The sequence below is a fragment of the Phodopus roborovskii genome, unplaced genomic scaffold (genome assembly GCF_943737965.1).
Source record: "Phodopus roborovskii unplaced genomic scaffold, PHOROB, whole genome shotgun sequence".
Lineage (NCBI taxonomy): Eukaryota > Metazoa > Chordata > Mammalia > Rodentia > Cricetidae > Phodopus > Phodopus roborovskii.
The window spans coordinates 41,470,473-41,497,234 of record NW_026126517.1 but is presented as its reverse complement, the minus strand read 5'-3'; the positions used below and the strand labels follow the sequence as shown (position 1 = coordinate 41,497,234).

The 26,762-nt window shown below is 49.2% G+C and overlaps 1 protein-coding gene across 2 annotated transcripts in view; it reads right to left on the bottom strand.

The window, feature by feature from the left end:
• Igdcc3 (immunoglobulin superfamily DCC subclass member 3) overlaps positions 1-21,446 on the bottom strand; it is a 42,984-nt gene extending 21,538 nt beyond the window's left edge. For both annotated transcript variants that reach the window (XM_051197763.1, XM_051197764.1), the window contains exons 1-2: positions 21,074-21,446; positions 17,927-18,232 (exon numbers count right to left, since the gene is read on the bottom strand). In XM_051197763.1, the coding sequence (XP_051053720.1) occupies positions 17,927-18,232; positions 21,074-21,194 (427 nt within the window). In that variant the 5' untranslated portion in view covers positions 21,195-21,446. The remainder of the gene's footprint in view (positions 1-17,926; positions 18,233-21,073) is intronic.
• Between the last annotated feature and the right edge of the window lie 5,316 nt (positions 21,447-26,762).

The following is a 26,762-nucleotide window of genomic DNA, read 5'->3' as shown; positions in this document are numbered from 1 at the left end:
ACCATGCCTTCCTCATCTTGTCTTCCACTCAAGTCCCCATCTTTGCACAATTCCCTCTACTTTAGCCTAAGCTTTTTCAGTGAAAATTTAAAAGTTGGGCAGACCACGGTTCTCAAACTTGCTCATGGATTCCAGCAACCCAGAGTTGCCTAACAATGCAGACAGCAGTATCCCACTGTCAGAGATTCCTTGGTCTGGGTGGATGAAGACGACAAGAATCCGTTTCTATTAAAGCTCCAGGAGGCCACTCACATACTTAGTTTTTGGGCACCTCTGGCACTGTGCAGGTTCTTGAGAACAGTCACAAGGGCAGATTCTCAGCCCAGCCCCCCACCTCTTCCTGAAGGCCGGCTGGTCCTAGTATCCTAACTCCAGCGCCCTAGGCAAGGCAAGGCGCAGAGGGCAGCAGGCGGTGGGGGAGCCTTCAGAGCTCAGCCCCCGCGGGGCCCCGGTGGAGGCATTCGGGGGGCGGGGGCGGACGAGCGAGGTCAGGGCCTGAGCCGGGGGCCCTGAGAGTCTCGCTCGCTCAGCGGCAGGAGTAAGTGGGACCATCTGCTCCACTCCTCGGAGGTCATTGCTTTGTGTCAAGCTCCCCATCCCCCTCGCTCCCCTCCCTCCTTTCTCCCCCTTTGCCCTTTGACTCCCGAGACTCAAAGGGAGAAAAGCACTTGAGGTCCTGATGAAAGTAGGAGTGTGATGGGGAGCGACACCAGCCTCCGCGGCACCGCACAGCCGCGGCCCGGAATCTCCACAGCCCCAGCGCAAGACGCGCGAAGCGCGATCTCGGTGCGCGGTACAAGCGCCAGCGGCGGGCGCTCCCGCAGGAGCCAGGCCGGGTTCCCACAGCCCGCCGGGCCCGCCGGGCCTCTTTGAAGTGGCCGCAGCTGCACACCCCGCCCCGCGGCTAATCCGGGCCGACGCGGGCGTCCTCGTCCCCCCCGCATAGCAATAGTGTCCGCGCTGAATGGCACTGGCTAATTACCTCGCTCGCACCACCGCGGGTGAATGAGAGAATCCGACATTGTGCGCGGCGAATGGAGAAAATAAGACAGCCATTGTCCTCACACGCCAAACGAGGGTTTGATGTCGCTGGGGCGAGCAAAGCACCATTTCCCGCCACCCCCTCCTTCCCCAGCGGTTCGAATTCCCCAGCTAGGCCTGGCCCCCTGCTCTGGTAAGGGAAAACTGAGGCAGTTCCTGTCCCCCAAAGAGATGATGGACGAGACCAGAGCACCCCTCCAGCTCCTAACGACTCCTGGCTCCTCAGCCTGCCTCCTCCATTCGCAATCACCTCCTCTGGTCTCCTGCTTCCATGCTTGACTCTGAAAGCCAGGAAAGGCCTGCATTCACCAGGACCTAATTAGATTTCCTGAGAACACATGAAACCATTGGCGGGTGAGTGGGGGGAAACTGTCCACTTTGGTGCGCACCTGTGGGTCACCAACTGTAAGCAACAAAAAAGTTTAGAGAATAAGCAGAATGACTCAGGAAAGCTTAGAAGAAATAGGGGGTAAAACCCAAACCAAACCAAACAAAATAAAACAAATGGCAGGGGTAAGTCTGCGAGGCCAGGGATTGACGACGTTCTGAAGCAAACACTGGACTTTGATAGCAGGGTGGTGGTCTGACAGGCACCAAGGAAGGTTCCAGCCACAGATAGGTAAAAAAGACTCCTCATCAGAAACCAGTCAAGCCTGAGGCATTACTTCATCTATTAGGGTAGTTAGCACAGCTAAGAAATCAATCAGAACGAAAGGAAACTGATACAGATGGGCAAGCTGATGGTCCTGCTGTGTAAGATGCTTCATGCTGCACTGGGTCTTGGGGTAACACAGACAGCACATCCTCCCATGTGAGGAGTTCCTTCCCTCTGCTCTCTGTTCTGCCAGGGTTATAGGTGAGAGCCACCAGTCCTGGTTTTAGTGAGCATTATCTTTTTGACACATACCAAAAGAACTCTCCCTGCATCTAAGGATTTTCTAATGTCCCTGCCATTACAACAACATTAAAACCCCTTTGCAGGCAGCCACAGCCAACCCCTTAGTTTTTGATTAATTTAGCACTAAAGAATGGAAGGCTAGGGATGTAGTCCGATAGTAGTAGCATACACACACATAAAGCCCAGTCCTATCCCCAGTACTACATAATCCCAGCACCCAGGACACAGGAAAATCAGAAGTTCAAGGTTATTTATGCTCTGCTGCATAGTGAGTCCCAGGCCATCCTGGGTTGTATGGAACTGGAACGACACTGGAGGAAATGAATGAGTAAGCAGCCACCAAACAGTTCCTTGCTGTAAGCAAATGTGTTTAACATTTGTACTGGCTGTAATCGCTGGTGAAAAGCATGTTTTCAAAATTTAAGTCTAGCTCATTGTTTTCCTTACCCAATTCTGAAACAAGGTTTAGTGGAACCCTGGTCCTGGCCCTAGATGCAATCACAATGTTTTCCTTCATAACTCTAAGTAAATCTTTGTCATAGACTCTTATTTCTTCTGCCTAAGGCTGTATGGGACCTTTTAAGCCTGCTTGGCTTCACAACACCTGCTGCTGTGAACTACTTACATTTGAAAGATCTGCCTAGTTAGTCAATTTAGAGAACACCAGAACAAAACAAAGAGATAAAAGCAGCATTGCTGTGTATGGGGGAGAGGCAGGAGGTCTGGGCCGCCCCCACCCCACACCCACTCCCCCCTCCCTCTTCTTCCTCCTCTAGTTCTTGAGACCCTTCTGCAGAAGCACAAGACTCTAGGAAATGATGTTTAATGTTTGCTTTTTCTATAGAGAAAAAGAATTTATCCAAGGAAACAGCTATTAGTAGCAGATCAAAGATCACTTTTAATTTGATAGAGTCTACTTCCTTCACTTTGTGTGTATGTTCGTGTGAAGGCATGTGTATACAAGTGTTGATGTGTGCACATGCATGTAGAGGCTAGAGCTTGAATGTCAGGTGTCTTCCTCACTCCTCATCTTAGTTTTTAAATTATATTTTTAGATTTTTATCTATGTGTGTTCATGTGCACGCAAGCACATGCCATCGGAGGCCAGAAGAGTGTGTTAGATCCCCTGGAGCTAGAGTTACAGGCTGTTTTAAGCAACATGGCCACAGGAAGTGAGTGCTAGGAACCGAACTGGGGTCCCCTGGAAGAGCAGCAAGAGCTCTTAAGGGCTGACCCCACCCACCACCTTCATATTTGAGATAGGCTCCCTGGCTTACCTGGAGCTCATCATTTTGGCTAGACTGAACAATTGCCCAGAAAGCCCCAGGGTCCTCCCGTCCCTGCCTACCCAGCACTGGGACTGGGTATGCTCTGCTGTGTCAGATTTTTATATGGGTGCTAGGGAATCAGAATTCGGTCCTTATGCTTGTATGGCAACCACATTACCAAGCAAGCCATCTTGCTCACTCAAACAGAAAGGGCATGTGTGTACACACACATATGTGCCTTTGTAGTTTGACCAGATTTCATCTGAATGCCTGATCCTCATATATTAGAATTTGGAAGATGGTTCACAATTCAAAAGCAAAAGGAACCTCCGTCTCAATTAGACTCTATACTTTTAACTGGAGCCTATTTACACCTCTTATCTTCTCAACCCAAATAAGTAACTTCTGAGAAAATACTCCACAGGTAAGAACTCTGGGAGAAAGATGATGAGAAAGACCTTCACCATTTCCACAGCAACATCCACCCATGGGGTGCTTCGGTGCCATTATGGTTGTCATGCTCACAGGTGACAAGAAGGCAGGCATGTATATGCACAGTTCTTCCAAAGAGAAGGCGCAGGGACTGGAGAATAGGGAGACTTTTAGCACAGAGTCTGGCCTGTTACTGCTTTTCGGGTTGAGATCAGTAGTCTGGCATCCTGGAAATGCCTCTCATTTTCCTAGGAGACAGTCCTACCCTATGAAGACTGTTCCCATTTTGGTGAGGAGAGCTGAGGTTTGAATTCACTAAGCCAAGCACTTCTCACTGTTCATGACACTTGGTAATGACACTGGTGACCTTGGAGGAAAGGCCCTTCAGGGAGACCTGAACAGAACAGGCATATGAGTGGGTGCTTGTTAAGACTATAAGTGACTAGAATGGGGATTAAAGGGTACAGTCAGAGGAAGAGAGTTGGATAAAACTCTTATCATCTTTGAACTAAGAGCAGCCAGACACAGACACTGTGGACTCCAGATGCCTATGCAGTGCACTGAGAGTAGATTAAGGGGAAGCCATTCCTGGAGCCCTTGGAGATAAATTCAGCTTCATTCCCCCACCCCATCCTGACTGTGGAGCTCCTGAGGTCAAGCAAATCACAGCAGGCAGGGCTCCTATCTCCTCATATCGGACTCCCAATTCCATCCTCAAGTACCAACCCTAGGCCATGCTCTGAGGCTGCAAGAAAGAAGGGTCCTCTCCTATGTCTGATCTACAGTCCAGAGTGAGAGTTGAACCAGGCACAGAAGGACTGAGGCTTCTTAACGAACAAAGCTGTTTACACAACCAGTGGACATTCCTCAGAATGCTGTAATAAAAGCAGTAGCTTTTAGTGCTTGGTGGTACATGCTTGTAATTCAGCACTTGGAACTGTCTCAAAAGCAATCAGGCTGGGCTGTGGCTCAGTTGGTAGACTGTTTGCCAGCATGCAGGGAGTCCTGGGTTTGATGCCCAGTATTATATAAACCAGGTATAGTGGCACATGTCTATAACATCCCAGCAGTCTGGGATCAGAAGTTCATGGTTATCATTGGCTACATAGTGAGTTCAAGGTCAGCCTGGGACCCTCTCTCAAGAAATTAAAATAAAATAATACATTCAATAAAAACAGTATTAATTTATCTCATAAAGTCTTAATCACACTGTGTTGCTTGTTGTGATCTTGATTTTGGCACAGTTTGATGGGAAAATGATTGACTTTGGAAGCAAAGTCAGAAACAAAGGAGGGAACAGGAATGATGCTGGACTAATTCTATATAATACCATTATTGGTGATCGGAAGCAACAGAAGCCGCACATCCTAATGCAACCTGCAGGTGATACTGCATTAGACAGGGCTTCTCTAGGGTGATAGAGGAGTGTGACATAATTATCAGGGATCTCAAGAAAGTCAGAGTGACGAGACTGTTGCAGAAAGAAAGAGTGTGACATTCTATATAAGATGAGATGTAAGAGACATGACTTAAAAAAGAAAAAAACCAAAGGGAAAGGAAAAAATAAACAAGAGTTGAAGATGGCAGAAAAAGATCCAGGAATTGTTTATTGCTGGGTTCCAATTCTCTAAGGTCCTATTCAACTCTGGCTTTGAAATTAAAACTCAAATCCCATTTGACCAATCAGCACACGTGAAAGAGCATCAGGTCCCTTGCTGTCTTCTATCACAGCTCTACCTTCAGGACTTGGGACAAGGTTTTCCATTTCCAGGGCAGTGGTCTGAGAAACAGACTAGTCAGGAGGATGGGAAGAGGAGGGCGGGGCCCTGTGAGCCGGCAGTGCCAGAGGAGCTGTGTCCTTCCCATCCTGATGCAGTCTGGACAGAAGCACTGTCAGGCTGACATGTCCCCACCATGTTCACCTCTGCTGCCTTGTAGCTTCTGAGATCTTTGATTCTTCCCTCCCAATTGCAAATTGCAAATAAATTGTCTAGTCCTGCTCCTTGATCAGGAATCCTTGGCCAAAGCCCCTTGGGAAGAACAGGACGGGTATCTCTACAGTTCTAGATTCCCAAACTGAGTGGAGGGCAAGTGTTCAGAGTTAATCAGGTAAAGATGTCCCTGTTCAAAATGACCACAGCAGACTACAGGAGACACTGGGCCCTGGATACCCACAGCCAAAGCAGTAGGGGGACACACAATGCACAGGCACACATTATCACACTTGCGGCACAGATGCTAGCAGCTGCAGAGGTGACTTGGCAGCAAGGGGCTAATAAACTGCAGAGGTGGGAGGATGTAGGTTTGGGGGGGCATAAAGGGCTGCACAAGACCTACAGAGTCACAAGTGCTGGGCTAGTGTAACTATGAAACTCCAAACTCAAGTGACTTCAGGCTGAGCTCTGAGAAGATCAAAAGTAACAGTGCCTGGGTCCTGAAGCCTTGAGCTGTCATCTGAGTTTTAAAAGATACAATGACTGATCTCTTTCAGGGACTCTCAGCCACATCTACCCCTCACTAGTAAGGATCTCTGCCCTGTGCCCTTCCCTACTGGCCAGGCTGCTGAATTGTTCTATGAGGCCATGAGGACAAGGACACCACCAACTCCTCTCTAGATTAGTGGGAGGAGGTGTTCATCCTGCCTCCACAGCAGGCCTGGAGAGACTATAACCTTAGGCAGAAGTGGGCAAATAACTCCTGGAAGCATTGGGCCATCAAGCCCGGGGGTGCTGTAGTTACTGCGTTGGCCAGGGGACAGCACAAGGACAATCAGCAGCAAAGCTCCTTCCTCCAGGCTGATTAAGGCTCTTCCCTGACACCCTCCTTCCCCTCCCCCTCCTGCCAGGACCCCTGGGGAGAAGAAGCCATCACAAACCAAGCCAGTTCCTCTCCTGTGATTTGTTCTGAATTTTCAAACAAAGAGTAATTATGACAGATGTGGAGCAATCAGCATCATTATGCGTGAGGAACAAGAAAGTGAAAGGGAGCCTAGGGACCCTGTGGGGGAGGGGAATTTGTCTTCTCTCCTCAGGAGCAGGCAACTCCCACCTCCACCTCCAGCAGTCCTGGCAAACCCCCGCAACTTCCTTCCCTAGTGTACTACTCGATCTGCCCCTCCAGGAAGGTGAGCAGAGCCCAAGCCTTCCTGGGTGGCTCAGGGTATCTGGTGTGTTCCAGTGAGCACTGCAGTAATCTAACCTGGGTTGGAATTTCAGCTTCTCTACTTACTTTATCCCCTTGAGCAAGTTAATTCATCACTCTGGACCCCCATTTTCTCATCTGCAAAACTGCACTAGAAATACTAATGGAACTGTTGTGGAAACTAAGTAAATGAGCCCAGAGAGGCTTTATCACAGAGCAACCCCTCATGACCACCGCCACATCATTTATTATTACCAGCCGATTCACTCAAGTGCCAACTCATGGCACTCTGTTTCAGAGTGTGTTTTGGGAACTCATAACGTCCTCTGAAATCTGCCACAGGTGTGTCAGCAGTCCTCATCAGAACTCCAACCATGACAAAAGCAAAACAGAGACACACACATCCCAGTTTGTCCTAGGGCAGGGGCACAAGGCGAAGGCCAGAATTCAGAGAGGTGACAAACCAAGTTCCTGAAATATCTGACATGGAAGTGGCTGGACCAAGGCCTGAAGAATAGGAGATAAAGAAATGGTTTGGGGGGTCCTAGATACAGGCTGCTCTGGGCAGGCAGAGAAGAAGGACCGAGAGGCCCTTGAGTCCTCAGTTTTTAAATGTTTTAAAATTGTGTCTACATAAAATGTGTGCATAAAATCAGTGTATTGCCACGTGTGTATGGGTGGTGCACAGAAGCCACAAGAGAGTATTTGATTCCCCTGGAAACAGGAACATAGATGGGTGTGAGCAGCTGGTTATCAGTGCTAGGAACCAAACTCAGGTCCTCTGCAAGAGCAGCAAATGCTATTAATCTCTGAGTCATCTTTCCAGCCCTGGAGCCTCAGTTATAAAGTCTATAAAACCAAGTGTGCCGGGACATGCTTGTAATCCTAGCACTAGAAAGGCAAGGAAGACTGCCCTGAGGTCAAGGTCAGCCTGGGCTACACTGGAAGACGCTGTCTCAAAAAAAAAAAAAAAAAAAAAAAAAAAAAAAAAAAGGAGCCAGATTCCCTCCCTCTCAAGAATCTTCTGGTTTCTCCTGGAGACTGGAAAGACCCCTCCGGTCTCAGTGGACTGAGTATTTTAGGATCCTTTTCTGCAGCATACCTTCAGGAAAGAGCTACAACTTGGTTCTCTCGCGTGGCGGTCTGCCCCTCATCTGCCCCTCCTCTCCATTTAGGTGGTCTGGTCTCCATCTGCCCACCCCAAGTCCCCAGGGCCTCTTGATAGTCTCCACTCCCTCACATTCCAGTGGCCTTGGGGGCAGCAGCAAGACCAGAAAGTCCAGTTTCTGCCCATTATCAATTGCTAGCATCTCTCTGCAACCCAACACCAGCATTCCAGAGAGCAGCCTAGGGCTGCCCCAGCTCACAGCCAGGGTCAGTGTCCAGCTAGGAGGCAGCTAGCTTCTCAGATTCCTCTGGCAAAGACTGGCCTCTGGGGAGGCCCTTGCTTGTCGGGGGAGTCGGTGGAGCCCTTCTTTTGGGGTCCTCTTTGAACCTCCCTCTTTTTGGCTCCCTGCTCCCATAGCAGAGGGTTCCCTGGGAACACAGGGAAATCACTATGGATGAAGGTAGGAGAAACAGCAGGCCAGTAAATGGGGTGAGGAGAAGATAGGGAAAGCAGAGCAGAAGAAACTGGTCCTGTTATTAGAGAAAGGCAGAGGTAAGTAGGTGGTGGGTGCAAGTCTCTACACCAAACTCTCTGCTCTGCCGGAATCAGGCTGTGCTATGCCCAGGTTCAATCTACGGGCCCCTCTAGCCTTTCTTCACCTTCTCAGCACGGGACATCAGGCCCAGGAGCCCCTCCTTGTGAAGTGCACAGGCTTCCTCCTTCCTGCTCTTTGAGAGCAGCAAATATTAGAGTTTTAGCAGCCTTGGGACAGGGCTGCAAGCTCCGAAATGAGGGAGAGGTTGGGGAGCAGGGAAGCAGCAGGAAGTGTCCATTGGCTCACTTAGCGTAGATAGCAGGCAGATTTGGGGACCCATCTATCAAATGAAAACTAGGAGCTAGATGACTGGGGAGCTATGGCCATGGCCACTGGTTTACAGTCTAAGACCTCACCCTCCAAGCAATGGCCCGTGGCTCACATGCTTCCTTCTCACTTCAGTCATTAGGACGGAAACTATCAACCCTTTATGGGGCCTGCACCAGCTCTGCAGCCATAGCCAGGCTATGCTGCTCACACTAGGAGGGTGGAGAGATGAACCTAACCCCCCCCCCCACACACATGGCTACAGCTACAGAAATTTAGGGTATCATGAGTTAGCTGCACACGGGGCAGACTCTTTTGATGGAATTACAGCTTAAACAAAGACAGAAGGGAGCTGTTTGGTTTGCCATTCTAGGTACCTTTCTGTTCCATTCACTTTTATTAAGGGGATGCAAAATAACCTTCAAGCTACTGTGCAAAAGTCTCTCTTCAAGACACACACACACACACACACACACACACACACACACACACACGCACGCACGCACGCACGCACACCAGCCTGCAGGGGCTCTGGAGAGGAAAGAGAAAGGCAATACAAGTAGGCCAGGAGTGAAAAAGTCCTTTCTCCCTAGGGGTGGGAAGGGGGCAGAGGGTTAAGGGGGGCTGGGGGCCTGTTTCATTTGCAGGCTGCAAATGCCTCTCCTATTCACGGGGCCCACATTCCCAGCCCAGGCGCCTGGCCACTGACAATGCAGGGACAGGAACAGAGAAGATTTGCACATTGTGTTTAAGGGGCCAGCTGGCTGCCTGCGACAGTGGAGCCAAGGTGTGGGAACCAGAAGCACTCAACTTCCACACTCCGAGTTCTGCGGGTGGGGTGAGGGGCAGCCCTGAGCCCTGCACGGAGCTGGAGGCCTCCCTCCCATTAGGCCAAAGTGCCTGGGGCTGCAGGACCCATCCAGCCAGAGAGAAAGGTTCAAGGCAGGAGATCCAAGACCCTCCAGGGAGAATCAGGAGTGTGAGTCACACCCCATCTGGTGGCACAGTCAGAGCTGAAGCTCCTCCAGGGAAGAGCAGACACCCATGATCCTGCCCCACATGAACACAGTGTACGGTCAGACCCAATCTCCATTCTCATGGTCTCTGTTCCTTGGAATTATGTCATCAGCCTATCTGTCAACTTAAGAAATGGGGAGAGAGAGGGGGGTGGAGAGAGAGACAGAGAGAAAGGACACAGTACTTTGGGCCCAGAAGGCCACATGTTCATTTAGTTTTTACTAAGCTCCTCAGGCAGGGGATGTGAGAAATACAAAAAAAAAATGAGAAGGCCCCCAGGAGCTTAAAATGTAGCTGAAGAGACAGATGGAGTGTGTAGCTATAAACCAGTTACTTAACAATGCAAGCAGGCATCACCCAGGGGAAGGGCTCTAATCTGAATGCCACAGACCACAATTGTTCCCACCATAGGAGAAGAAAAAGAAATGGCTGTATGTTAGATGACTGGGGAGGAACTGGATATGGAGAGAAGAACAAGATTGGACTGGGGAAAGTTCCAGCAAAGGTAGGTCTGCCTTGGGGACCTTACAGCAGAGATAGACCTGAACCACATTCTCAGTGACTTGTTTGTTCAGGTACACAGGACTCCTGGGTCCCAAAAGGGCCTTTCCATTTTCCTCCCCTTCCCTTTCTTTTTCCTTTTTTAAAGATTTATTTATTGTGTATATTGTTCTGTCTTCATATATACCTGCAGGCCAGAAAGGGGCGCCAGATCTCATTACAGATGTTTGTGAGCCACCATGTTGTTGCTGAGAATTGAACGGAACAGCCAGTGCTCTTAATCTCTGAGTCATCTCTCCAGCACCTCCTTCCCTTTCTGTCACCCTTCAAAGGGTCTCAAGAGTGCCAAATGATGGTCTACATGTGGGTTTAAGAGACAGCCTAATCAATAAAGTGCTTTCTTTGCAAGCATGAGGACCTGAGTTCAATCCCCAGAACCTGTTTGTAGAAAACCAAACCAAAACAAAACAAAAAAGAGACATTGGCCAGTGGTGGTGGTGCATGTCTTTAATCCCAGCACTGTGGAGGCAGAGGCACACAGATCTCTGAGTTCAGGCCAGCTTGGTGTATAGAGTTTCAGGACAGACTTCAAAGTTACACAGAGGAAATCTGTCCCAGAAAAACAAACAAACAAACAAAAAAGAGACATCAGTTCTAGCGCTAGGGAGGTGGATACAGGCAGATCTCTGGAGCTCCCTGGCCAACCAAGTCTATTCTACTGAGAGCTCTTGGCTATCGAGAGACTCTGTGTTAATAAAATAAACTGCACTGGGTATGATGGGGCATGGCTTTAATCCCAACACTAGGGAAGCAAAAGCAGGTGGATCTCTATGAGTTCAAGTCTAGTCTGGTTTATACAGTGAGTTCCAGACCATTCAAAAATCAAAAGCAAAACAAAAGAACCAAAGCGGTGGCATCTACAGAATGACACCCAAGACTCTCCTTTGACTTCAACACTCACATGCACACACATGAATACACATGAACACCACACACACACACACACACACACACACACACACACACGTCACTTGTGAGGCATGACTTGCAGGTAACAGGGGCTGACCCTCACCCATTTGTCACATCATGACAGGGGTGAACTTCCAGCAGGAAGTATGCCTATGTGTGGACACTCACCCACCAGTTGACACTTTAGCTGCAGTGCCTGCTTCCTGCCCTGATAGTAACCAGATATGTGTTTGAAAAGCAGTGGGGGACATTTCTTTGGCTCTCCTCAGCCAGGCTGCCCTTTGAGGACAGCAGGAAAGCTTTAGTTCCACACATTTAGCCTGGGCAATCAACTCTCAGGTGGCAGAGGCTTTCAGTTACCAGCCACAATGCCAGGACCCACTTCCCCACCACCCACCACCTTACTGGGCTTTATAAATACGCTGAGCCTCCTGCCAAGTGAAGCCCCCAGCAGCAGCTCCTGCGAATCGCACACTTCTCCTGGCCCCACTCAAACCTAGTTCCAGATCCACACGGCCTCATGACCACAAGTCCTGGGAAAGGGAATCCAGAGCTGGCCTCACTGCTGAGAGACAGGAAGAGCAGCTCTGGAGAGTGCAGGGGACTAGAGCTGGTCTTCTCCCTCATGATGCTCACTGCTTTTCCTAGGAGTCTGGTCTCTGACCTTGGTTTTTTTGTTTTGTTTTTGTTTTTTAAGACAGAGTCTCTCTATGCATTCTTCCTATGTCCCACACCACTGGCAAGACTGGAGTCATGGCTAGGAAAGGTAACAGTTCACATTATGGTTCCTATCAATAATCAAGAGCACTGCTTATCCTCTGCCCTGAACTGGCCCTGCACATAATCCTAGAGAGTCTGGGGCTCCAAGGAGTTAAGTGACTTGCCCAAGGTCCCAAACCAATGGGTAGTGGGGCCAAGACTCAAGGCCACCCTGCCCAGGTCTCCTTGCTGTGTCACCTCACATTTGAATTACTGTTAGGACTGCCCAGCTTGCTTGGTTAAGTGTGCATCTGGCATCAGTTGACAATGCCTACCCCTACCTAGGATGCTCATTGTGCTTTTCCTAGATGTCAAGCCCTTTACTCCACTACCTCAAAGAGTGTTCCCAAAGCCAGACAGAGGGGATTACAGCCTTTGCCCAGATGGGGATTCAATGACTGGAGAGGGTTAAATACACTTGTTCAGGGATTCTGATCAGTGAGTGGCTGATCAGACCCACCAGCCTCTGCCCCTGAAGCCTTTGCTCTATGGACTTCACTAGGCCACCCACAGTTTCCCAAACTATAGACTATGATATTAGATTAAGATGTGAGACTGGGTGGCCACTGAGAGTCAGGTGTGGGTTGGAAGCATTGACTTTCCCCAGGTTCTCATTAGATGCAGAAATCTGGGCCTTGTCTAGATGTTTAGATTCAACATTGTATCTTTTCAAGACCCCCATCCTGGGGGTTTGTCAGAATGAGTTCAATCTGGGGAATCTCTTCCATTCCCCAAGAAGCCCGGCACCAAGAATCAAGAAGCAGGATGGAGAGCTTCTACCAGAGAACAGAGAACTAGGAATGGATCCCTTATGTATTTCTACCACTTGAGCCTAAGCCATCCCCCTCCCTGTAAAAAAACAAACAGACAAAAAAAAAACCCCAAAACTTTTATTTTATGTGCATGGGTGTTTTGCCTGCATGTATGTCTGTGCATATCACATCTGTGCCTGGTGCACAGGGAAGCCAGAAGAGAGCATTCAGTTCTCTGGGACTGGAGTTACTGATGGTTGTAAGGTGCCACGTGAGTGCTGGGAATTGAACCTGGGATTTTCTGAAAGAGCAACAGGTGATCTTAACCACTGAGCCATCTTGACAGCACTAAAATCATCCCTTCTTGAAATAAACCAGGAACAAAAATCTCACTCAACAAGAGGGAGTGAATGAATGCATTCATCCCTCCAGAGGGATAGCAGGGAGTCAATGGTAGTTAGGCCGGGAAGGGCTACAATAGAACATGGAGCCCAGATTTCCATGGAGCTTTCTCTAGATGAAGGCCAGCAAGTGAGAAAGCCCAGGCTGGGCAAAAATCAGGCAGCTGGCTTCAGCTGGAGATTACGTTTAAAGGTTTTTATCTGTGAAGCTGACTTTAAACAGACATGGGTTCCTCAGTGATTCCTATTGGTCAGGCAGTTTAGGATGCACTGGTCCATTGACTGCCCTTCAACATATATATATATATATATATATATATATATATATATATATATATATATGCATGTGCCGGGGGCCAGGAGACTCAGCCAAGGGAACAGGAATACCATGTCAGCAAGTCCCAGTTTCTAACCCTTACACTGGGAGAAATCAAGGTGGAGAGTCCAAGGATCCTGAGATCGTGAATAGATCTTAAAACCCTGAGATGCTGTATCCCCAGCTGAAGTCTCAAGGACAGGTCAACCTGTAGCACAGCCCATTGGGAAGAATGTGTTCAAGGATAGCATCTGGTGTGGACGAGTGGCCTCTGACCTAGAGCTCTGATGCCCCAGCAGACCTGCCTGTGAGCAGGGCCAAGCACACTGTCCCCATGGATCTCACAGGAGAAGCAGGACCCTCATGGCTCCCTACACCCTTTCATAAGACCACCCTCCCATGTCCCATGACATCTGCAGTGCCAGCAGGCAAGGCCAGGGAGTGACTACACAAGGAGGGACCTAAGGCTGATCATTAGTTTTGAGGCTTTCCAGGGATGTAGCCCATGAAGTAAAAGGATAGAATCACACAGTTTCTTGGGACCAAAGCAAGTCCCCATGGGGCACAGCTTTAAGGGGGGGGAGTTTATACCAGACTACTGCTCAGGGACAACTCCCTTAGCTGTTCCTGGAATCCCAAAGAATTAACCAGGCCAACTCCACCCACAGCTCAACTCACACACACACAGTTTCTCTATATAACAGCCCTGGCTGTCCCGGAACTCACTCTGTAGACCAAGATGGCCTCAAATTCACAGAGATCCGCCTGCCTGTCTCCTGAGTGCTGGGATTAAAGGCATATGCCACCACCTCCTGGCAAGTTTCCTTTCTTCTCTTCTTCTTCTCCTCCTCTTCCTCCTTCTCCTCCTTCTTCTTTAAGACAGGGTCTCTCTATATAGCCTTGGCAGTTCTTGAATTCACTATATAGACCAGGCTGGACTTACTATATAGATCAGGCTGGCCTTGAACTCAAAAAGGTCTGCCTGGAAGATGTGAGATACCATGCCTAGTTCAAACCAAACATCTAGATACTATTATCACATATAGAAAAACACATTTAATAGCATTAGGTGGAGCTCAGAGAATTGTGTGGAAGAAGAGGGAGAGGAAAGATTGTGGGAGCCAGTTTCCCACAGGAAACCACAGAATCAACTGACATGGGCTCATTGGGGCTCACAGAGATTGCACTCACAACCAGGAAGCCTGCGTGGGACTGACATAGGCCATCTGCATATATGTTACAGTTGTGTTAGCTTGGTCCTCTTGTGAGACTCCTAATAGGAGAACAGGTGCTGTCTCTGACTCTTTTGCTGGCTTTTGGGACTCTACTCCTCATACTGGGCTGCCCCATCCAGCCTTAATACAAGGGGAGGTGCATAATCTCACTGCAACTTGATATACTATGTTTGATAACCAGCTGCACACCTGTGAAGAGCCGAGTTCAGATCTTCAGGACCAATGCAAAAAGCTGGGCCTATGACCCCAGGGCCAGAGAGGTGGAAACAGCAGGATTCCTAGGGCTTGCTGCCCAATAGGTCTAGCTAAATCAGTGCGCTCTGAGTTCAATGAGAAACACTATTTAAAAAAATAAGGTCGATAGCGATTAAAGAGGGCAACTAACACCAACTTCTGTTCTCCACACACATATGTACATCCCCTCATAGGTGCACACACATTAACATGTACACACATACAATACACATACAATGGGACTGAGAGAGAGAATGCTTTGTATGTTTAAGTTCCTGGGTTTGACTCCCAGCATGAAAAAGAAGAAAAGGAAAGAAAAACACATCTCCCACTTTCCTCTCATAGCTCTTCTCTCTCCTGAGGTTTTACCTCCCAGGATCCTATGGCGGTTATGCAAAGACCCAACAGGCCTCTATCTCTCTGCACTGTAGCAGGCCGTGGCTTTGTGGAAGGACTCATGACCATAGAGCCCTCGCCATCACTGCCACCCAGACTACTGTGGGCGGTTCCTCTGGGAAGCTGTGGTGTGCTAGCCGTGGGACTTCCCAGAAAGTCATCCCTGTACCCACTGACACCGCCAAGGATGCGGGCAAGGTCATCCCGGAGCTGAAGGAGATGCTCACTGGTTGGAGGGCTCACTAAAGAGCATCCTGGGCTACACTGAGGACCAGGCTGTCTAAGTTTTTAACAGAGCTGCCCACCCTTCCACCTTTGATGCTGGGGCTGGCATTGTTCTAAATGACAACTCTGGAAAGCTCATTTCCTGCTATGACAACAAATATGGCTATAGCAACAGGGTGGTGGGTGGCTTACACGGCCTCCAAGGAGTAAGATGCCTTGGACCATCTACCCTGAAAAGAACAGAGAGGAAGAGAGAGGGCCTCAGCCTCTGAGGGGTCCCTGTCCCTACTCAGCCCTGAAACACTTGTATCTCCCTTCACAGTTTCCATTCCAGCTCCACAGAAGAAGGGGAGAGGGACTTAGAGAGCACTTCTCTCTTGAACATCATCAATAAAGTTCACTGCACCTACCAGAATCAATAAAATAAAATATAAAACAGACCATGGAGGTAGGCAGTGTATGTCTGGGAAGTTCCTGAGTTCCTCCCGCCCTCCTGCCTCCCATCCCCACATACCAGGTCTTCCTCTGGTTCCCACCCTCCACTCATACACCCTGCCATCTGCTCTGAGGCTGTACCAGTCTCTCTTGCCTGGTGGAGAGGGCCAGGGCCAGGAGTGGCTGAGCCAGAAGTGATTCCCATCTCAAAGTCCAGGGCCGCTTCCCAGCAAGCTCCATATGGGGGCCTGGATCAGCCTTCCTCAGAACAAAGGGGCATCTTCAGCCCAGCACGAGGGCTCCTGCCTGGAACAATTCATCACTCACCAGCCCGTTCACAGGCACAGTGCAAATGTCCTCTGAGCCAGGAAGGAACTTGTCAGCGTTCACAGGGAAGGAGGCAGCATGCCATAGGAGTTAAGTGGGAGGGTATACAGTTCAGGTTGCCCAGGCAGCCTGGCTCTTCTGCCTCCCAGAATGTCACTACTGAATCCCACTCTCTTCCAGGCCCAGATTTCTCATCTCTAATAGGGGAATGTTAGTGAATGTCTCCCTCAGTTGTGACAGTTCAGTGGAATAAGTTACATAAAGCATTTTGGGTGCTACACACGCAGTAAGTACTAAACTAAGTAAATGCTGGCTAGCATTATCACCAAGTCAAAGCAGCAGTTTTAAGGAACAGCTGCTTCCCTGAAACACACAGATTTAGGATGTAGAACATTGTTCACTGGCCTCTCAACTCTTGCCATTTCTTAAGAGGAGTTTCTTTTCTTCCTCTTTCCTTCCTGTCCTTTCTTTTTTCTTCCTCTTCCTTCTCCAATGAGCCTCCTCTCTTTCCTTCTTTGTTTTTTTTTTTTTGTTTTGTTTTTGTTTTGTTTTTTGTTTTTTGTTTTGTTTTTTTGTGACAGGGTTTCTCTGTGTATGAGCCCTGGCTGTCCTGGAACTCGATTTGTAGATCAGGATGGCCTTGAACTCAAAGATCCACCTGCCTCTGCCTTCTGAGTGCTGGGACTAAAGGTGTGCACCAGCACTACTCGACAAACTCTTCCCTTTTTAACATCTGTTCATTTATTTATTGCTTATGTATGTGGGGCGGGGCAGAGGTCAGCCTCAGGCATCTTCCTCAGCAATGCTGTCCACCTTGGGTTTTTGAGACAAGGTCTCTCATTGCTACCCAGGGCTTTGCCAATTCAACCGAGGTGGCTGGACAGTGAGTTTCAGGGATCCTCCTGTCCCCACTTCTCTAGCAGTAGCAAGCAGGCTGCTGCTACCACACTTGGCTTTTTACAAAGTCTCTGGGGAACAAGCTCAGGCCCTCATGCTTATGCAGCAAGCACTTTGCCAACTACGCTGTTTCCCCAGCACCACCTACCATATGTTTTTGTTGTTCTGTTTTTAAAGAAATTGTTGACAGGTTTGAGAACACTATTACTGGCACCATGAAATCTTATCCTACTCAAAATGTTTCAAAAAAAATTACCCTATAATTTAAAAAATTTCATGTTGTTAAAATGATTCTTCAAAATTCTAAGTGCACCCACAAAAGAAGCCACGTTTTTCTATGTTTAAACACCAGAGCATATTCAATGGACCAGGATGCTCGTGATACCACGTGTAGGTGGAAAGGATGCTCACGGTACGACATATGTGAGACCATGATAAGCAGAATGAAGACAGGGATGAGACCCTGCCTCCAACCTATGAATCTTTGGCTACATTCTTGTCAGTTCATATTCCAGTCACTAAAAAGAGCACACGACATAACTTTGCTATGCAAAGTCACCACTGTGCCACCTGCCAACTGCTCCAAGCTAGAAAACTTGTTCTTCTGACCTTCACAAAATGGGCCTCCTCTCCCGTTCTCATGACACAGACTGATCCCTGTTACCAGTCTGGTTTATGTAAAAAGGAAAGGAGAAAAGGGACATCTACTTACTTGCAGCCTGGATGCGAACCTTCCGACTGACCAGCAGGCCAAAGCGGTTCTGGGCCACACATTCATAGTCACCCTCGTCTGAAGGGCCACTTCCCTGCTCCAGCCTGAAGTGGGGGATCAGTAAGGACCCATTGGCCAGCAGGATGGAGTGGGTGCCCTCAGGCAGCTCTGCTCCATTCTTCCTCCAGGAGACTTGCACTGGAGGGGTCCCCTCCACTTTGCAGCCTAGCACTATGGGCTGTCCAGGGACAGCAATATCGTCATTTGGCTCCACAGCAAATGCCAGTTCAGCAGAGTGGCCCAGGCCTGCATCAGGAAAGAAAGGAGATGTTAGCATGGAATGTACATACAGCCAGGAAGGAGTCTATACAAAGAGAGTACAAGTTCCATGGTTCTATGTACCATCACATTCCTGCAGTGCATCTGTAGACTTAACAGGAATTCCTATTAAACACAGAATTTTGTGTATTACAGAATGTCATCCTTTGCAGTATTTTATTTAACTCCAACCACAGCAGAAGAGTGAATGCCATTTGTACCACTCCTTTCATAGATAAGGAAACTGAAACCTCAAGTTTCACAATTGATCATTACAAATCTGAGTCTTGGAGGGCTAGAGAGATGGTTCAGTGACTACAAGCACCAGCTTCTCCTCCAGAGGACTTGGGTTCGATTTCCTTCACCCACATAAGGATACAACAATCTGCATTCAGTCCTGGGGATCTAATGCCCTCTTCTGGCCTCTATGTGAACCAGGCATGGAAGAGATGCACAGACATGCAAGCAAAACACCCCACACACATAAAATAAACTAAAATTAAAAAAAAAATCAGTTTCATCTGGGCAGTGGTGGCAGCCTATGCCTTTAATCCCAGCACTCACTGGGGAGGCAGAGGCAGGTATATCTGTGAGTTTGAGGCCAGCCTGATCTACAGAGTTCCAGACAGCCAAGGCTGCACAGAGAAACCCTGCCCCCCACATGTGTGTGGTCAGAGTCTCAAAACCAAGCCCGACCCCAACACTCTGCTGCCATTTTTACCATCACTCAGAACAAACACTGAAGCTTCACAGACTTTCAGGGTGTAACCTTAAAAATTTCAATGTCCCCACCATCAACTATTTAAATGTGGCTTGTAACATGGTTAACAAGAGAGCACTGTGGAAAGTTAAAATTGCTAGAGCAACGCAAAGGGCTGGGGATGTAGCTCGGCTGGGAGAGTGTTTGGCTAGCATACATAAAGTGTTGTTTTTTCAGCACTAAACCCAACATGGTTGCCTGTAATCCCAGCACTGGGGAGGTGGGGACATTCAGATCCATTAAGCAGGGAGGCCTTGGTGACAAAGATGCTCCTCACTGTGAATAGAAAGGAAGGAAGGAAGGAAGGAAGGAAGGAAGGAAGGAAGAAAATAGAATTAAGCCTGGTGTGGTGGTGTACACCTTTAATCCTGGCATTCAGGAGGCAGAAGCCAGTGGGTCTCTGAGTTCAAGGCCAGCCTGGTTTACAAAGTGAGTTCCAGGTCAGCTAGGGCTACACAGAGAAACCCTGCCTCAAAAATCCAAACCAAACCAAACCTAAAAAGTGGTATGAGATAGTAATAAATCAGGTTTCCATTTGCTGGCAAACTATCAGAGACCTGATCCAATGCCAGGTTGGGAGCAGCAGGTATGAGCCCAGTACTCAGGGTACAGGCTAGGCTGTGTGTGGCCTATGCTGTACCTCTTACCCCAGGCTCTGGGAGTTGGCCCTTTGGGCTTTGTTATACTGTGTGTGTGTGTGTGTGTGTGTGTGTGTGTGTGTGTGTGTGTGTGTGATGGTGCCCAGGAGTGAATCAGGGACCAAGCAAGAGAAATAAGCACTCATATCCCACGGGTGACAACCAGTCTCTCCAGCAAGCAATTTACCAGATCAGTTATGACTTCCCTCCAAAAGGAATAAGCCCTCCTAGTCTAAAAGGTCCTCTATAGAGCCTCTCCCCACATTTTCAGGGTCTTGTGAGCCTGGACCTTGGGTTCTCCTCATAGACAGACCTTTCCCTGCTGAGCGGTCCCTAGTGCGTGCGTGTGCGTGTGCGTGTGTGTGTGTGTGTGTGTGTGTGTGTGTGTGTGTGTAGGGTTGGGGGGGTTGTCTAGGTATTGCCTCCACTCTAGGATAAGGACAATTTAAGATGCTTGATGCTCACACTCTTTCAAATCCCTCGCATTCTCCACACACCTCAAGTTTGAGCCACCTCCACCTCCAAGCCAACCCCGCCCCCCAAGCCATAGAGGATAAAGTTTCTCCTGGGTGCAATATATTGGATTTTGAGAGGGAAAGGAAAGAGAGTAGTTCAAATGTGTGTTTGCGAATGACTTGCGAAAGAGGAGGAGCTAGATCCACATCCTTTTAGGATGAAATGAATCTTTTACAGCCACCGAGGAGGCTACGGGTGGCCCCGCAAACCCAGGGCAGAGACTTCCAAAGAGCTCCCTCGGGGAAGGGCGGGGCCCTGGGCAGTGCGGCTGGCAGGCACTTTCCCTGGGCGACATCTCATCTCCTCCGGCTCTCCGGCTCTTGGCAGGGTCGCTCTCTCAGCCTAACGGGAATCTTTCTTCCCTCTTCCTCGTATACCACCCCCCCCCCGGACCCAGTCCTAGCTCTAAACACTGCTGGGGGTGGGGGTGGGATAGGGATGATGCCTCCTCAGTCCGGTGCAGGCGCGTCCCCATCCCCCGACCCCGATCTGCTGCTTCAGGCTTCAGTCGCCTAGGGCTACTCAGGGTCCCCCAGCCCAGCTCTGCGCACCCTACCTCGCCCTCCTCGCTTGGGACTCCTCTACTCATTTTCCTGTGGCTTGTTTCCTTTGGTCCCCAATGCAGACTGCCTCCCCAACGCCGGCTTTGCCGCTCTCCTAGCTCCTCTGTCCAGAATCAGGGTTCAGCCCTAGACTTATCCCGAGACCCCGAGACTCGGGGAAGCGACCCTCGACCCCTCTCTCGAGGTTCTGTGCCCCGCAGTCCCTCCAACCACAGGTAGCTTTGCCAGAAAGGCTCGCCCTGTGCTTGCAGAGCGCTGTCCCGCCAGGTCTCTCCAGCAAGCTCCCCTAGCGCAGGTCAGCGCGGTGTCCCGGGGTCCGCCCCTCTCTCCTGGGTCCTGAGCCCCGGCTCACCCGGATTTGGCGCGGACAGCGGCAACAGTAGCAGTAGCAGCAGCGGCGGCGGCAGCGGCAGGAGCCGGGGCCGGCGCAGCTCGGGCGGGCGGCGCGGGGACGCGGTGCGCGGCGCAGCCATGGGGCTCTCGGTCCGCTGGGCTCGGCGACGCGCGGCGCTACCCGGGGTGGCGGGCCTCTCGCGGGCTCACAGCGTCCCGCGGGGCCGGCGCCGGGGCCGGGGCCGGGGCTCGGGCCGGGGCCGAGCCCGGGCGGCGGGAGGCTGGGGCCGCATGCTGGCCTTAGCGGGGAGCGGGGATCAGGGAGAGCGCCGCTTGCGCCATCTTGCACCCACGGCGGCGATCTGTCAGCCGCGCCCGGGGTGCGCGCTCGGCTCTCCGCCCGCGCCCGCACCGCCCTCCTCCTCTGCCCACCGCCCCCCTCTTCTCCCCTCCCCCCAGCCCCCTCTCCCCGGAGGCCGGGTCTGGGGAACAAAAGAGCCGGCGAGCGCTTTAAGCTGCCGGACATTCCCGGCTGCGCGGCGGACGCGCCCCCTGCGCTTTGAACTGCAGCGGGAGTAGCCGGCACCAACCCGAGCTACAGCCGGGCATCCGCTCCTCGTGGCCGGTCCGGACTTTAGGATCTGGGAAAGTGAAGACTGTGAGAGAGGGTCCCGGCTACGGAAAAACACGCAAAGCTGAGGGGTTTGCTCTCCCCCACTTTCTCTGCGGTGCCCTCTTCCACAATGTCCAACTCTCTGTTTTAAAGACAATCTCCTTAAAACTGCTCAAAGTTGTTAGAAATTCGGTGTTCCCTAGGTTCCTGGTCCTTCTGTTCAGGGATGGGTCGTGTTGCTACAAGACTGTACTCTATAGACTGAGGAGTTAGGGCACTCCCGTAGATGATCTGGGAAGAGTAGCCCTACACTACACTACACTACACTACAATAAGAGCCCCAAAGAAACCCGAGACCCCACCGGGTTCTGCCTGCTATGAATTGGTCTGAAACCTGAAGAAAATATTATCTCCCCTCAACTTCGTAGATCTTTAAAAGCAAAGGTCCAGACAAATGATCTGGTAACTGGGTAAGCACACTGGAAGTTACAATTGCCAAGATCATCTCTGTGCTGTATCTGATGTTTCACATATGGGAAGACAACTCTAGAGAGACATGTGTGTTACCCCACAGAGATCTTGAATATTGGACTACTCTATGCAACCATCCGTTGGCTCCAAGGTGGCAGTGTGATCCTCCCAAAGGTGCTCTAAAATGACAGGAATGGTAGGGGTATACCAAGCCTCTCACCTCTGAGAGCCCAGCCTGGCCTGACTTCACTTTGTATTAGAGACTGACCTTTAATACTCCTGCCTCCACATCCCAAGTACTAGGATGACAAAGTGTGTGTCACCATGCTCTTGGTACAGTGAGTAAAGATGTTCAGGCTTGGGCCAATGAGATAGTTCAGGAGGAAAAGGCAACCAGTGGCCAAACCTGATGGACCAGCTGAGTTCTGTCCCTGGGACATACATGATTGAAGGAGAGAATGACACCCACTGCAAATTGTCCACTGACAGCCAGCTGCACTTGCTCTTGGCACAGGAACAGACACACACACACACAACATAAATAGATAAAATGTACTAACATTTTCTAATTTAAAAAATGTTCAGAAAGGCTGAGTGGTGGTGGTACAAACCTTTAATCCCAACACTTGTGGGCAGAGGCAGGCTGTTTTCTCTGAGTTTGAGGCCAACCTGGTCTACAGAGTGAGTTCCAGGATAACCAAGGCTACACAGAGAAACCCTGTCTCAAAAAAAAAAAAACCAACCAAACAAACAAATGCTCAGAAGGGCCAGGCATAGTGGTGTACATCTTTAATGGGGGACAGAGGCAGGTGGATCTCTGTGAGTTTGAGTCCAGCCTGGTCTACATAGCAGGTTCCAAGACAGCCAGAGCTACATAGTGAAACCCTGGCTAAACAAACAAAACAACATAAATGAATGAATGAATGAACGAATAAAAACCTCTTCAGGCCTCTAGAAATCAGGTGCTCTAGAAACCAAAGAGGATAGTCCGGAGTCAGGTAGCAATGGAGAGATTCAAGAGCATGCCTCAGGGTCTGCCATTGCTACAAAAGGATTCATTGAGGAAGGGCCAGACAGAGGCCTCTACAGACAACACACAGACAGCAGAGAAGGTAGTACTGAAGGAGGGGCCTCTCTGGGGCCCAAAGTCCCGGGATGCCCTCCTGCAGGTCTTGAATCATCAACCATCCCTTCTTGGCATGTTCAGAACTCCAGAGAGGTCAAATTGGTGTCCTGAATTGCTGTCATTTTAAATTCATCTTGACAAGTGTTTAATTTTTCTTTATCACAACCCTTGGTCTGAGAGTGATATGCAAATAATGGCTATTCTGCTGCATGCAAAATGTGCAATATCTCTCTGTGTGATCTGTCAATTAACTCTGAGCCTGGCCCACCAGCCACTTTGGGGGTGGTCCTGGACATGACAGCCTCTGCTGGCTCATGATTTCTTCCGGTGAAAAAGCACTTTATAGGCTCCTTAAAGATTTCAGCAAAGAACAGCTGTCAACTGTGGTCTTGTGGTGTGTGGAGTACCATTTGTGACCATGTGTACATTTGAGTTCTTGGATAGCAAGATATTTATTTGTGAAGATGAACATGTAGGTGTGAACCTAAAAGTGCATTGATTGCAGGTGCATCCAGGAGAGTTGGGAATGTGGCTCAACACATCTGTGGGCTACAATGAATGTCACTTCAAAAAGTTGACAAGGAATCTGATATACTCTTCCAACCTCTCCCTCAACAGGCATGCATGTGGTGCTCATGTGTATATGCAAGCAAACATTCATGACACATGCTAGGTGTGCTTTTTCAACCACACAATGACATTTTCAGCCCCCTTGTCTTGAAGTTTGAAAAAAAAAAGTCATCTTTGTATGTATGTGTCTGTGATGATGTGATGAGAGAGAGAGAGAGAGAGAGAGAGAGTGAGTGTGTGTGTGTGTGTGTGTGTGTGTGTGTGTGTGTGTGTGTGTTAGGGCCTACTGAGTGGGAGAGAGGCTCTAGGTTTTTTTTTCTTGGGCACATCTTTCCTCTCAAAATTTACCATTTCCATTGGGAGGTGGTGGAACATGTCTTTAATCCAAACACTCAGGAAGCAGAAGCAGGCAGATCTCTGTGAGTTTAAAGACAGCCTGGTGTACAAATGAGTCTTAGGACAGGATCCAAAGCTACATAGAGAAACCCTGTCTCAAAAAACCAACCCCCCCCAACATATTCTGCCGGGCAGTAGTGGCATATGCTTTTAATCCCAGCACTCAGGAGCCTGAGGTAGGGGGATCTTTGTGAATTCTAGGCCAGCCTGGTCTACAAAGCAAGTTCCAGGACAGGGTCCAAAGCTACACAGAGAAATCTCATCTCATAAAACAAACAAACAAAAAAAGACATTCTAAGGCCGAGGGACGACTCAGCAGTTAAGAGTGCTTGCTCATTGGTCTTGCAGAGGAACCTTGCTTGGTTCTCAGCCTCCATTACTGGATGACCACTACTGGCAAGCCCAGTGCCAGGGGATCTGAAGTGCTCTGGCCTGAATGCACCTGCATTCATGTGGTACACATAAAATTATGCATGCATGTCCTGAGTGCATGCAAACACACAATCTTTAAGGGAATGCTTAAAAAATGAGAGAGAACAACATGTCTGGAAAATAGTTTATTAATTCATTATAGGGACAGATACATGATCAATGCCTTAGTGTAACACTAAAGAATATCATATTTGTAAGAAGGAAACATGATGCTGGAAAATGCAATTAAATAATACAGCATAAACTAAGTATGGGTAAATAAGTGGCATGTAAGTATTGAGTACACTTGTCATGCTTCAAGAAAAGGAAGATTTTTAAATGAGACTTAAAAGAATTTAAGGCATCCATGGCAAGCAACAAAGGGATTAATACCCTGTAAAAGGCCAATAGACTCTTTTCTAATAAAACCTGCTGCTACAAAGACACAAATCGAACACTCCCCAGTTACTCAGAACCCAAATCATATATAATGCTCTTGAGTAACGGTTACTTTCTTATCAACTGTGAGTTATAGGCAGATACCAGATTTATTACTTATTTGCTTTTGAGAAACAATCTTCCACCCAACCTAATGGGTTATAAATTGTCTCATTTGCAGCTATTTAATTTAAACCAGAACCTCAGTGCCTGTTAAACAAGAGCATGAGAAATGACTATGTGGCATAATGCTAAGAGCCTACTGTTAAAACGGCTATTTCATTCAAGGCAAGGAAAAGAAGAAAAATCTAACCAGCAAAACAAAATGAGGCTTTTGACCTTCAGAGCAATGAAGAAACACACAGTGGTGTTGGCCGTGGCCACTCTGAATGCTATAGAAGTAGTTCAAGTGACAATCCTATCTTTAACGAGACACGAAACCAACATTAATAATCTTTAGTGTTATCATAGGCTGGCTGAAGAGGGGAGGAGGAGGAAATGTAGGTGAGGTGTCAAACGTGAGTGACACACGAGGGTAATAAACACAGATGCTGCTTTCAGGGGCTGAGGAGGCTGCAACTCTGCTGAAAGACATAAAAAAAAAAAAAAAAAAAAAAAAAAAGGAAAGATACACTGGTTATTTCTAATTTGGCCCAGAAGCCAGAGTTAACACTTGCTATGCCAGCCAGTTAAAATAAAACGACGTTCAGTGAGAGAGCAAACATCCCACGTTCTACACTCCTGGGAGAAACTAAGGTGAGAGACATCAAATAGATAGCATGGCTTTCACGATACAGGAAGTACAAGTCAGGCTTGTCCCTGTGTGCTAAAATGATCTCAGGATTCAATTTAAGGAAAAGTGAAAACAAAATGAGCCAGCCCCCCTTTTCCTGTGCACAGACTTTACGTTTGAGGCTCGAGGTTCAGGGAGCTGAGCCACTCACTGCAGCTCTCTTGACTCCCCTCACCCCCCCTTCCAGCTTCAGCCAGGACTGGAGACTGCAAGGCAAAAGCATGAACCCATTTTTCTGAGCAGAAGGGTGGCAGTTGTTTTGTCCAGCCTCTGGTTTCAGTCCCTACTCCTTCTCCTGGCTTCTCTGGCTTTATCACTTCCATAGAAAACCCATCTCAATCTCGAGGAGGAGGAGGCCAGGGAAGCCAGGTCTTTCCCAAATCTACCTGGACTGGGTCATCTGCCCAGAAAGGGGGCTGGCAGGGGGGTGGTGGGGACCTAGGGGTCACACTATGGTCTGAAGCAGACATGAGGTAGTCATGTTGTTAGGGAAGGGTGCATAGGTTGAACCTAGGGACAAGAAACACATGACGCAACGACAAGCATGAGAGACTCAGAGAAAGGGAACCAGCACTGAGGCAAAGGGAGGCATCACAGGAAAGAGAAGGGCCCCAGGGCAAGGGAGCAAGGCCACACCACACAGAGCACGAGAACAAAGAAGGGCACCGGAGAGCGGACAGGGAGAGAAAGAAGGTTCCCCAAACCAGGCACTTCCCATATTACAAAATTAGGTGCAGAGTTACTCAAAGGAGAGGGGAGCTGGGCTGGGCTCACCCAGCCTTCTGGGCCTTAGGAGGCCGGGTGATGACCGCAAGCCCGCAGAGTTGACTGGCACTCGGCTCAGCCCAGCTGACAGCAGAGGGGCCGGGGCTGTCTTCATAGACACAGCA